Below are 11,613 nucleotides of genomic sequence, written 5' to 3'. Positions count from 1 at the left end.
AACTAAACTCACCTGTACCCCTACCCTCTACACCGGATACAACTAAACCCTCTGTACCCCTACCCTCTACACCAGATACAACTAAACTCACCTGTACCCCTACCCTCTACACCCCTACCCTCTACACCGGATACAACTAAACCACCTGTACCCCTACCCTCTACACCGGATACAACTAAACCCCATGTATCCCTACCCTCTACACCGGATACAACTAAACCCCATGTACCCCTACCCTCTACACCGGATACAACTAAACCCACCTGTACCCCTACCCTCTACACCGGATACAACTAAACCACCTGTATCCCTACCCTCTACACCAGATACAACTAAACCACCTGTATCCCTACCCTCTACACCAGATACAACTAAACCACCTGTACCCCTACCCTCTACACCGGATACTACTAAACCCCATGTACCCCTACCCTCTACACCGGATACAACTAAACCCCCTGTACCCCTACCCTCTACACCGGATACAACTAAACCCCATGTACCCCTACCCTCTACACCGGATACAACTAAACTCACCTGTACCCCTACCTTCTACACCAGATACAACTAAACCACCTGTATCCCTACCCTCTACACCGGATACTACTAAACCCCATGTACCCCTACCCTCTACACCGGATACAACTAAACTCACCTGTACCCCTACCCTCTGTACCCCTACCCTCTACACCGGATACAACTAAACTCACCTGTACCCCTACCTTCTACACCGGATACAACTAAACTCACCTGTACCCCTACCCTCTACACCCCATGCCCTACACCACTATCCTGCCTCTGAGAAAGAGAGTAGAGGATACATGGCAAGAGAGAGAGGAAGATGGCAAGGAGGAGGTCAAAGGAAGTAGCATATCTTTGGTAGAGTGTGCGCAGCTCGCCTTGCTCCATCTAACAGATTTTGAGATTTTTTTCATGAAAGAAATGCAAAGTAATATATAAGTAATATATAAGGATTTTTTTTATTTTTTTTTTTATTTAACTAGGCAAGTCAGTTAAGAACAAATTCTTATTTACAATGACGGCCTACCTTTACCCCTTACTTATATATATTATCTTAGTTGGACTAGTAACCGAAAAGTTGCAAGACATATCCTCCGAGCTGACAAGGTAAAAATCTGTCGTTCTGCCCCTGAACAAGGCAGTTCAGGGGTGTTCCCCGGTAGGCCGTCATTGTAAATAAGAATTTCTTCTTAACTGACTTTTTCATCAGTCATCAACTGACTTGCATATCAAACGCTAGGCTAGACGCTAGCTAAATAGTTTGTTGCTAGCAAACCTGCTAGTATGACAACCGAATTCAAACTTATCAGTTGCTGAAAACAGCTGGACGAGTTCGAAATTTCATGTGTGGAAGATTTGAAAGCATAGCGCCACTTGCGTCATGACGACAGTAGGGACCGGAGAAATTCATGTTCATCACGCAACGCGTTAGGTCATCAGATGCTCCACAACAACAACAACAAAAATCAATTGCTAGCTATATACGGGTTTCTTCGTTAGACCTGCGTTTTAGAATGTATCCCGTTTCAGTTTGTGGGGTTGTTGGTTTAGCTTTCTGTAACTTTGTAGTATGGGATGCATGTGTGTAGCTGCTTATTGCGTCAGGATTGCAAGGTGTCCCCATATCTTTTCCAACTGTCCCATTCATCTGGTCTTACTGTCCATTCTAGATTGCCCTTCTAGCCAATCAGAAACGAGTATTCAACAACGCTGTGGTATAATGTAAAGTAATGCCTTACTTTTGTTTAAACTAATCCGCAACACTGCTAAACACACAGCAACAACTTGTCTGAGGCATTTCTGATCTGTTCGTCTCTCAGAAGGGTTTTGTCTTTGTTTCCCTGTGTTTTAATATCTGTTTCCACCTTGTCTGTCTAGGCTGGAGTTTAGAGATAATGTTATTTTAGGCTTGTTTCTGACTCAGAAAGCAGGAAGTAGATCCTTCAAAGCAGGAAGTTAATTTGAAATCATTGCTTTTAATGAAAATTCCACTATACTTTGGGCCAATCATGGCAGGCACCTGAGGCAGAGCTGTGTCTTAAACTTGTACCTCACCCACAATACTTGGTCTTCTCTCCTGTGTTATTGTATGTTGTTGTTGTTATTTGTAAACTCAGGTTCCCTTTTGATCTAATATTAGGTTTTGGTTTATTTTTATTATTTATTTCACCTTTATTTAACCAGGTAGGCTAGTTGAGAACAAGTTCTCATTTGCAACTGTGACCTGGCCAAGATAAAGCATAGCAGTTCGACACATAAGTAATTACAATATAGCAATTAGACACTGGAATGGTAGATGTGCAGAAGATGAATGTGCAAGTAGAGGTACTGGGATGCAAAGGAGCAAGATAAATAAATACAGTATGGGGAGGAGGTAGTTGGATGGGCTGTTTACAGATGGGCTATGTACAGGTGCAGTGATCTGTGAGCTGTGAGCTGCTCTGACAGCTGGTGCTTAAAGCTAGTGAGGGAGATATGGGTCTCCAGCTTCAGTGATTGGAAGGAAAGGCGACCAAAGCACGAATTGGCTTTGGGGGTGACCAGTGAGATATACCTGCTGGAGCGTGTGCTATGGGTGGGTTAACATTCGGTATCAAAAATATGCAAAAATAGAGAAAATCAGAAAATACTTTTTCACGGAATGGTATTCCAAATTTTACACGTACACCGCTTCATCGAGAAGATTCAAATACTGCTCGTTTCTTTTCCTGGAAAACTTTTTTTGCGTCCTAATGCTAAGCTAGCAGTAGCCACAATATCTTCTGGCAAATTACAGCTACCTATACTTTTATTGTCTATACAATATAGTATGGACAGTGGAATGATTTCCATTAATTTCTCTGAGAACAATATCTTCATTTAACTCCATGTCATCAGGCAGATGGATGCTTTCCCTCTTCCTCTACTTTCTCCTCCTCTTCCTCACTTCTTCCACTCCTCTGCTCTGGCTCTCTGTGTGTTTTCTCTCCAATACTACCACTGCTACTACTACTACTACTACTACTACTACCACTGCTACTACTACTACTACTACTACTACTACCACTACTACCACTGCTACTACTACCACTGCTGCTACTACTACTACTACTACCACTCCTGCTACTACTACCACTACTACTACTACTACTACCGCTGCTACTACTACTACCACTACTACCACTGCTACTGCTACTGCTACTACTACTACTACTACCACTACTACTACTACTACTACTACTACTACTACCACTGCTGCTACTACTACTACTACCACTGCTACTACTACTACCACTACTACTACTACTGCTACTACTACTACTACCGCTGCTGCTACTACTACTACTACTACTACTACTACTACTACTACTGCTACTACTGCTACTACTGCCACTGCTACTGCTACTACTACTACTACTACTACTACTACTACTACTACTACTACTACTACTACTACTACTACTACAACCTCAACGCACACACGTGTGTGTACACACTACAGTGTGTGTGTGTGTTAGTGTACTCCAAATGTCTCCCTCTCTGAACCTGGTACTACCACAAATACATTCAACTGCTTGTTTTAGTTTTCAGATTTTCTGTGAGGAAGTAATTAAAAATGTAACTGGTGTATGTATGTTCGGATTTTATTAAGTTGTGTCTATTTTGAGTTTTGCAAAAACAACCAAGTTTTTTTTATTTATTTTTTTATTTGTTTTTATTGATGTTGTCGGAGAAGGGAGGATCAGATTTAAGATATCCAAAATAGTGGTTGTCTGTTGGCCTACAGCTCTGTATGTAGTCCGGCTCTGCAACTGAATAGGAGAAAATTGTTGTGTCCAAAAATGACATCCTATTCCCTATGTAGTGCACTACTTTTTACCAGAGTCCTATGGGCCTTGATCAAAAAGTAGTGCACTACATAGGGATTAAGGTGCTATTTGGGACGTGAACTAAAAAAAACAGTTTACAACAATCAAGCAGCATCAGGTGATAGGTTTCTCAGCACCATCAGTAGTCTTCTAAACACTTCAAGTGTTGTACGTTTCCAGTAACTTTCCCCAAATCCTCTGGTTTTCCAAATAATTCAAGGATTCTAGGAATTTCAGGGGGAAAGTTACTGGAATTTTGCAACCCTTAGCCCCTCCCACTAGCACTCCGTTACTCCTTAGACTCTAGCCAATCATCTTTGAGCAGCGTGGCGGTTGTATGTAAGTGTGATGTAATGCAATGATGAATCTCATGTATTTTTAGATGTATTGTTGTTAGACCTCGTTTTACCTCGTGTTTTACCTGTGTTATTTACTCATACCATTTCAGTGTCAATCTAACATTTTTATCTACTTGTCATTTTTTATTTTGCCTGAGTGCCAGTTGTTTATGCGATCATACCATCTGGGACCAGGCTAACTGGTAACAAACAGGTCTGGGACCAGGCTAACTGGTAACAAACAGGTCTGGGACCAGGCTAACTGGTAACAAACAGGTCTGGGACCAGGCTAACTGGTAACAAACAGGTCTGGGACCAGGCTAACTGGTAACAAACAGGTCTGGGACCAGGCTAACTGGTAACAAACAGGTCTGGGACCAGGCTAACTGGTAACAAACAGGTCTGGGACCAGGCTAACTGGTAACAAACAGGTCTGGGACCAGGCTAACTGGTAACAAACAGGTCTGGGACCAGGCTAACTGGTAACAAACAGGTCTGGGACCAGGCTAACTGGTAACAAACAGGTCTGGGACCAGGCTAACTGGTAACAAACAGGTCTGGGACCAGGCTAACTGGTAACAAACAGGTCTGGGACCAGGCTAACTGGTAACAAACAGGTCTGGGACCAGGCTAACTGGTAACAAACAGGTCTGGGACCAGGCTAACTGGTAACAAACAGATATGGGACCAGGCTAACTGGTAACAAACAGATCTGGGACCAGGCTAACTGGCAACAAACAGATCTGAGACCAGGCTAACTGGCAACAAACAGGTCTGGGACCAGGCTAACTGGCAACAAACAGGTCTGGGACCAGGCTAACTGTCAACAAACAGATCTGGGACCAGGCTAACTGGCAACAAACAGATCTGGGACCAGGCTAACTGGCAACAAACAGGTCTGGGACCAGGCTAACTGGCAACAAACAGGTCTGGGACCAGGCTAACTGGCAACAAACAGGTCTGGGACCAGGCTAACTGGCAACAAACAGGTCTGGGACCAGGCTAACTGGCAACAAACAGGTCTGGGACCAGGCTAACTGGCAACAAACAGGTCTGGGACCAGGCTAACTGGCAACAAACAGGTCTGGGACCAGGCTAACTGGCAACAAACAGGTCTGGGACCAGGCTAACTGGCAACAAACAGGTCTGGGACCAGGCTAACTGGCAACAAACAGGTCTGGGACCAGGCCAACTGGCAACAAACAGGTCTGGGACCAGGCCAACTGGCAACAAACAGGTCTGGGACCAGGCCAACTGGCAACAAACAGGTCTGGGACCAGGCCAACTGGCAACAAACAGGTCTGGGACCAGGCTAACTGGCAACAAACAGATCTGGGACCAGGCCAACTGGCAACAAACAGGTCTGGGACCAGGCCAACTGGTAACAAACAGGTCTGGGACCAGGCCAACTGGTAACAAACAGGTCTGGGACCAGGCCAACTGGTAACAAACAGGTCTGGGACCAGGCCAACTGGCAACAAACAGGTCTGGGACCAGGCCAACTGGCAACAAACAGGTCTGGGACCAGGCTAACTGTCAACAAACAGGTCTGGGACCAGGCTAACTGGTAACAAACAGGTCTGGGACCAGGCTAACTGGTAACAAACAGGTCTGGGACCAGGCCAACTGGTAACAAACAGGTCTGGGACCAGGCCAACTGGCAACAAACAGGTCTGGGACCAGGCCAACTGGCAACAAACAGGTCTGGGACCAGGCCAACTGGTAACAAACAGGTCTGGGACCAGGCCAACTGGTAACAAACAGGTCTGGGACCAGGCCAACTGGTAACAAACAGGTCTGGGACCAGGCCAACTGGTAACAAACAGGTCTGGGACCAGGCCAACTGGTAACAAACAGGTCTGGGACCAGGCCAACTGTCAACAAACAGGTCTGGGACCAGGCCAACTGGTAACAAACAGGTCTGGGACCAGGCTAACTGGTAACAAACAGGTCTGGGACCAGGCTAACTGGCAACAAACAGGTCTGGGACCAGGCTAACTGGCAACAAACAGGTCTGGGACCAGGCTAACTGGTAACAAACAGGTCTGGGACCAGGCTCATTTTGTTACGCTCCAGTCTAAGTCTGATAGCATCTTCCTTTTTATTCCCTTCTTTCTTTTCATTTATTGCTAAGAAGATTCTATTATCAAGTGAGACATTTTTAATTGGTTGTAGTTTTGTCCCGCCACTGCAGTCTCATTTTGATTTGATTGGTTGTATTACGACGGAGATGTGGTTGTCCCACATAGCTTATCGTAAGATGAATGCACTGACTGTAAGTCGCTCTGGGTAAGAATATCTGTTATCATGATAACGTTGACAAATTAAAATGATATTTCTGGGACTTTTTTTCTCCTCTGCGATATTAAACATGCAACTTGTCTGAGTGAATGCGATGTGTATATATATATACAATACTAAGTTATACCGGATCAAGAAAAAACATTTATTTTAGGAACTTACAAAAAAAAAATTACATTATTACATTTTTGTTCTCTTTTTAATAAATGAATGTTTTATTTTTTTTATTTAACCTTTTATTTAACTAGGCAAGTTAGTTAAGAACAAATTCTTATTTACAATGACGGCCTACCCAGGACGACGCTGGGACAATTGTGCACCGCCCTATGGGACTCCCAATCACGGCCGTTAAGTATAAATGGTATGTAACTAGGTGTGGCCATTTGAACGAACGGTCGATATCTCCTGTACATTTAGTGGAAGCACGTAGAAGTTAGGATTTATGTTTTAGCATGGTCATCTACTGTGTCTGAAAGAGAAGAAGGAAGGTCCTGTATCTGATGTGCCGTTGTAAAATAAATGTTTCTGATGCTTTGACGTGTCTCATTTGTGACTCCTTTCTGAAAATAATGATATGTCTGTGGATTGTCTGTAATGTCGTCTTCAGTTTGGTTAAGTCCACACCCACAAAACACTAGGATGTTAGTTGCAGTCCAGGGCATTGTTAATGCCGCTCCCCTGCACAGAATATACAATCTCAATAGATCATTTGGACGCCTGGGAAAAGTGTTAATTGCCTCACAAAACACCGATATGATAGCAATTTATTTAACCTACTGAAAAGCTCCCAGACTTTGATTGCAGAGGACCTACAGTACTGGCCTACTGGCTCATACTACCCTGCTGCTGGGTCTGTGTAGACATGACTGATACTGGCCTACTGGCTCATACTAGCCTGCTGCTGGGTCTGTGTAGACATGACTGATACTGGCCTACTGGCTCATACTAGCCTGCTGCTGGGTCTGTGTAGACATGACTGATACTGGCCTACTAGCTCCTACTAGCCTGCTGCTGGGTCTGTGTAGACATGACTGATACTGGCCTACTAGCTCCTACTACCCTGCTGCTGGGTCTGTGTAGACATGACTGATACTGGCCTACTGGCTCATACTAGCCTTCTGCTGGGTCTGTGTAGACATGACTGATACTGGCCTACTGGCTCATACTACCCTGCTGCTGGGTCTGTGTAGACATGACTGATACTGGCCTACTGGCTCATACTAGCCTGCTGCTGGGTCTGTGTAGACATGACTGATACTGGCCTACTAGCTCCTACTACCCTGCTGCTGGGTCTGTGTAGACATGACTGATACTGGCCTACTGGCTCATACTAGCCTGCTGCTGGGTCTGTGTAGACATGACTGATAGCAAGGCAGGGGAGGTAACTGTAGAAAGATCACTGGCATGACCTGCCTCAGCCTGCATACCACCCAGCACCTGATATGGCCTGACACACACACACACACACACACAGACCGATATGGCCTGAGACACACACATACACACAGACCGATATGGCCTGAGACACACACACACCGATATGGCCTGAGACACACACACACACACAGATATGGCCTGAGACACACACACACACACAGACCGATATGGCCTGAGACACACACAAACACACACACATACCGATATGGCCTGAGTACATTAGGGGGCTGCCCATTGGGGGGGGGGGGTATTTTCTAGTAACATGACACTCCCAACCCCCTCTGACAAACACACTCACCCTTCCATCGCTACAGCCCCGAGATCTATCTATCCCAGTGGAGTGGATGGTTCAGGAATAAACACACACACACAGTCCTCGCCGTGGACGGTTGGCAGACCAACTAACATGTACCCAGGGAGAAGGCCTGGACAGAGGAAGGGTGGAGTGTTATGACTGAGAAAGCAGGGATGGTGGAAGAAGAGGAAGAGTGACAAGTAGAAAGAAGACGGAGAGAAGTTCTTGACAGAGTTTCAAGAGGCGCTGTCGAAGAATCACGTCTGGACATTCTCCACGGTCAGTGTGTTGGCGATGTGATCCCTGCTGTCCGATAGAGGAAGGACAGAGACAGAGGGACTGGTCCGAGACCTGACTGTCTGGCCTGAGCTGTTTACTTTATGAGGGTGACTGGTCAGAGACCTGACTGTCTGGCCTGAGCTGTATACTTTATGAGGGTGACTGGTCAGAGACCTGACTGTCTGGCCTGAGGTGTATACTTTATGAGGGGGACTGGTCCGAGACCTGACTGTCTGGCCTGAGCTGTATACTTTATGAGGGGGACTGGTCCGAGACCTGACTGTCTGGCCTGAGCTGTTTACTTTATGAGGGTGACTGGTCCGAGACCTGACTGTCTGGCCTGAGCTGTTTACTTTATGAGGGGGACTGGTCCGAGACCTGACTGTCTGGCCTGAGCTGTATACTTTGAGGGGGACTGGTCCGAGACCTGACTGTCTGGCCTGAGCTGTTTACTTTATGAGGGTGACTGGTCCGAGACCTGACTGTCTGGCCTGAGCTGTTTACTTTGAGGGGGACTGGTTCGAAACCTGACTGTCTGGCCTGAGCTGTTTACTTTATGAGGGTGACTGGTCCGAGACCTGACTGTCTGGCCTGAGCTGTTTACTTTGAGGGGGACTGGTTCGAGACCTGACTGTCTGGCCTGAGCTGTTTACTTTATGAGGGTGACTGGTCCGAGACCTGACTGTCTGGCCTGAGCTGTTTACTTTGAGGGGGACTGGTTCGAGACCTGACTGTCTGGCCTGAGCTGTTTACTTTATGAGGGGGACTGGTCCGAGACCTGACTGTCTGGCCTGAGTTATATACTTTATGAGGGGGACTGGTCTGAGACCTGACTGTCTGGCCTGAGCTGTTTACTTTATGAGGGGAACTGGTCCGAGACCTGACTGTCTGGCCTGAGTTATATAGTTTATGAGGGGGACTGGTCTGAGACCTGACTGTCTGGCCTGAGCTGTTTACTTTATGAGGGGAACTGGTCCGAGACCTGACTGTCTGGCCTGAGTTATATAGTTTATGAGGGGGACTGGTCCGAGACCTGACTGTCTGGCCTGAGTTATATACTTTATGAGGGGGACTGGTCCGAGACCTGACTGTCTGGCCTGAGCTGTATACTTTATGAGGGGGACTGGTCCGAGACCTGACTGTCTGGCCTGAGGTATATACTTTCTGAGGGGGACTGGTCCGAGACCTGACTGTCTGGCCTGAGCTGTTTACTTTATGAGGGGGACTGGTCCGAGACCTGACTGTCTGGCCTGAGCTGTTTACTTTGAGGGGGACTGGTTCGAGACCTGACTGTCTGGCCTGAGCTGTTTACTTTATGAGGGGGACTGGTCCGAGACCTGACTGTCTGGCCTGAGCTGTTTACTTTGAGGGGGACTGGTTCGAGACCTGACTGTCTGGCCTGAGCTGTTTACTTTATGAGGGGGACTGGTCCGAGACCTGACTGTCTGGCCTGAGTTATATACTTTATGAGGGGGACTGGTCTGAGACCTGACTGTCTGGCCTGAGCTGTTTACTTTATGAGGGGAACTGGTCCGAGACCTGACTGTCTGGCCTGAGTTATATAGTTTATGAGGGGGACTGGTCCGAGACCTGACTGTCTGGCCTGAGCTGTTTACTTTATGAGGGGAACTGGTCCGAGACCTGACTGTCTGGCCTGAGTTATATAGTTTATGAGGGGGACTGGTCCGAGACCTGACTGTCTGGCCTGAGTTATATACTTTATGAGGGGTACTGGTCCGAGACCTGACTGTCTGGCCTGAGCTGTTTACTTTGAGGGGGACTGGTTCGAGACCTGACTGTCTGGCCTGAGGTATATACTTTATGAGGGGGACTGGTCCGAGACCTGACTGTCTCCCCTGAGTCAGTGAGTCAGTCAGTCCGATATTTGTCTTCTTGTGTTTTGGATCTCAGTCAGACAGGCCGTCCACCATGTCTGTCCCCCTGGAGCAGGGCTCCTACCCCGGGGACAGGGACAGGGAGCAGGCAGGTCTGGGGACCCTACAGAGACAGCTCATCTGTCCTATCTGTCTGGAAGTATTCACCAAACCAGTGGTCATCCTGCCATGCCAACACAACCTCTGCAGGAAGTGTGCCAACGACCTCTACCAGGTAGGAGCTAAAAGCCAGAGTCGGTCATATTCATTAGAACACACCGCAGCAAAACATTTTGCAACAGGAAAGGAAAATAAGCATGTATTGTTAAGCATGTACTGCGTTCAAGTCTCAGTGTGTCTGAAACTGTGCCCTTTCACTGTGAGCTCAGAGGATCTGTAAGCAGTCAAAATAGATCCTGTAGCTATGTAATTGAGAGAAGCGTCAGTCTATGTATAACGGTGTTAACATGATTACTGTAGTTGACTTCCTCATATCTCTGAGCGCTGGGGAGATAGATAATCAAGGAGATTGGATGAGATACTCAACAAGCATACTCAACTCCAGCTTCAATTCATAATGAGATACTCAACTCCAGCTTCAATTCATAATGAGATACTCAACTCCAGCTTCAATTCATAATGAGATACTCAACTCCAGCTTCAATTCATAATGAGATACTCAACTCCAGCTTCAATTCATTATGAGATACTCAACTCCAGCTTCAATTCATAATGAGATACTCAACTCCAGCTTCAATTCATAATGAGATACTCAACTCCAGCTTCAATTCATAATGAGATACTCAACTCCAGCTTCAATTCATAATGAGATACTCAACTCCAGGTTCAATTCATTATGAGATACTCAACTCCAGCTTCAATTCATAATGAGATACTCAACTCCAGCTTCAATTCATTATGAGATACTCAACTCCAGCTTCAGTTCATAATGAGATACTCAACTCCAGCTTCAATTCATTATGAGATACTCAACTCCAGCTTCAATTCATAATGAGATACTCAACTCCAGCTTCAATTCATTATGAGATACTCAAACCCAGCTTCAATTCATTATGAGATACTCAAACCCAGCTTCAATTCATTATGAGATACTCAAATCCAGCTTCAATTCATAATGAGATACTCAACTCCAGCTTCAATTCATAATGAGATACTCAACTCCAGCTTCAATTCAGAATGAGATACTCAACTCCAGCTTC

The 11,613-nt window shown here is 46.1% G+C and overlaps 1 protein-coding gene across 1 annotated transcript in view; it reads left to right on the top strand.

The window, feature by feature from the left end:
- The first annotated feature begins 10,448 nt into the window (after nt 1–10,448).
- LOC120059548 (E3 ubiquitin-protein ligase TRIM63-like) overlaps nt 10,449–11,613 on the top strand; it is a 34,932-nt gene continuing 33,767 nt past the window's right edge. Inside the window, exon 1 of the mRNA XM_039008681.1 lies at nt 10,449–10,628. Within this exon, the coding sequence (XP_038864609.1) occupies nt 10,449–10,628 (180 nt within the window). The remainder of the gene's footprint in view (nt 10,629–11,613) is intronic.

This window comes from Salvelinus namaycush, chromosome 14, assembly GCF_016432855.1.
Source record: "Salvelinus namaycush isolate Seneca chromosome 14, SaNama_1.0, whole genome shotgun sequence".
Classification (NCBI taxonomy): domain Eukaryota; kingdom Metazoa; phylum Chordata; class Actinopteri; order Salmoniformes; family Salmonidae; genus Salvelinus; species Salvelinus namaycush.
This window is presented reverse-complemented; position numbering and strand designations above follow the sequence as displayed.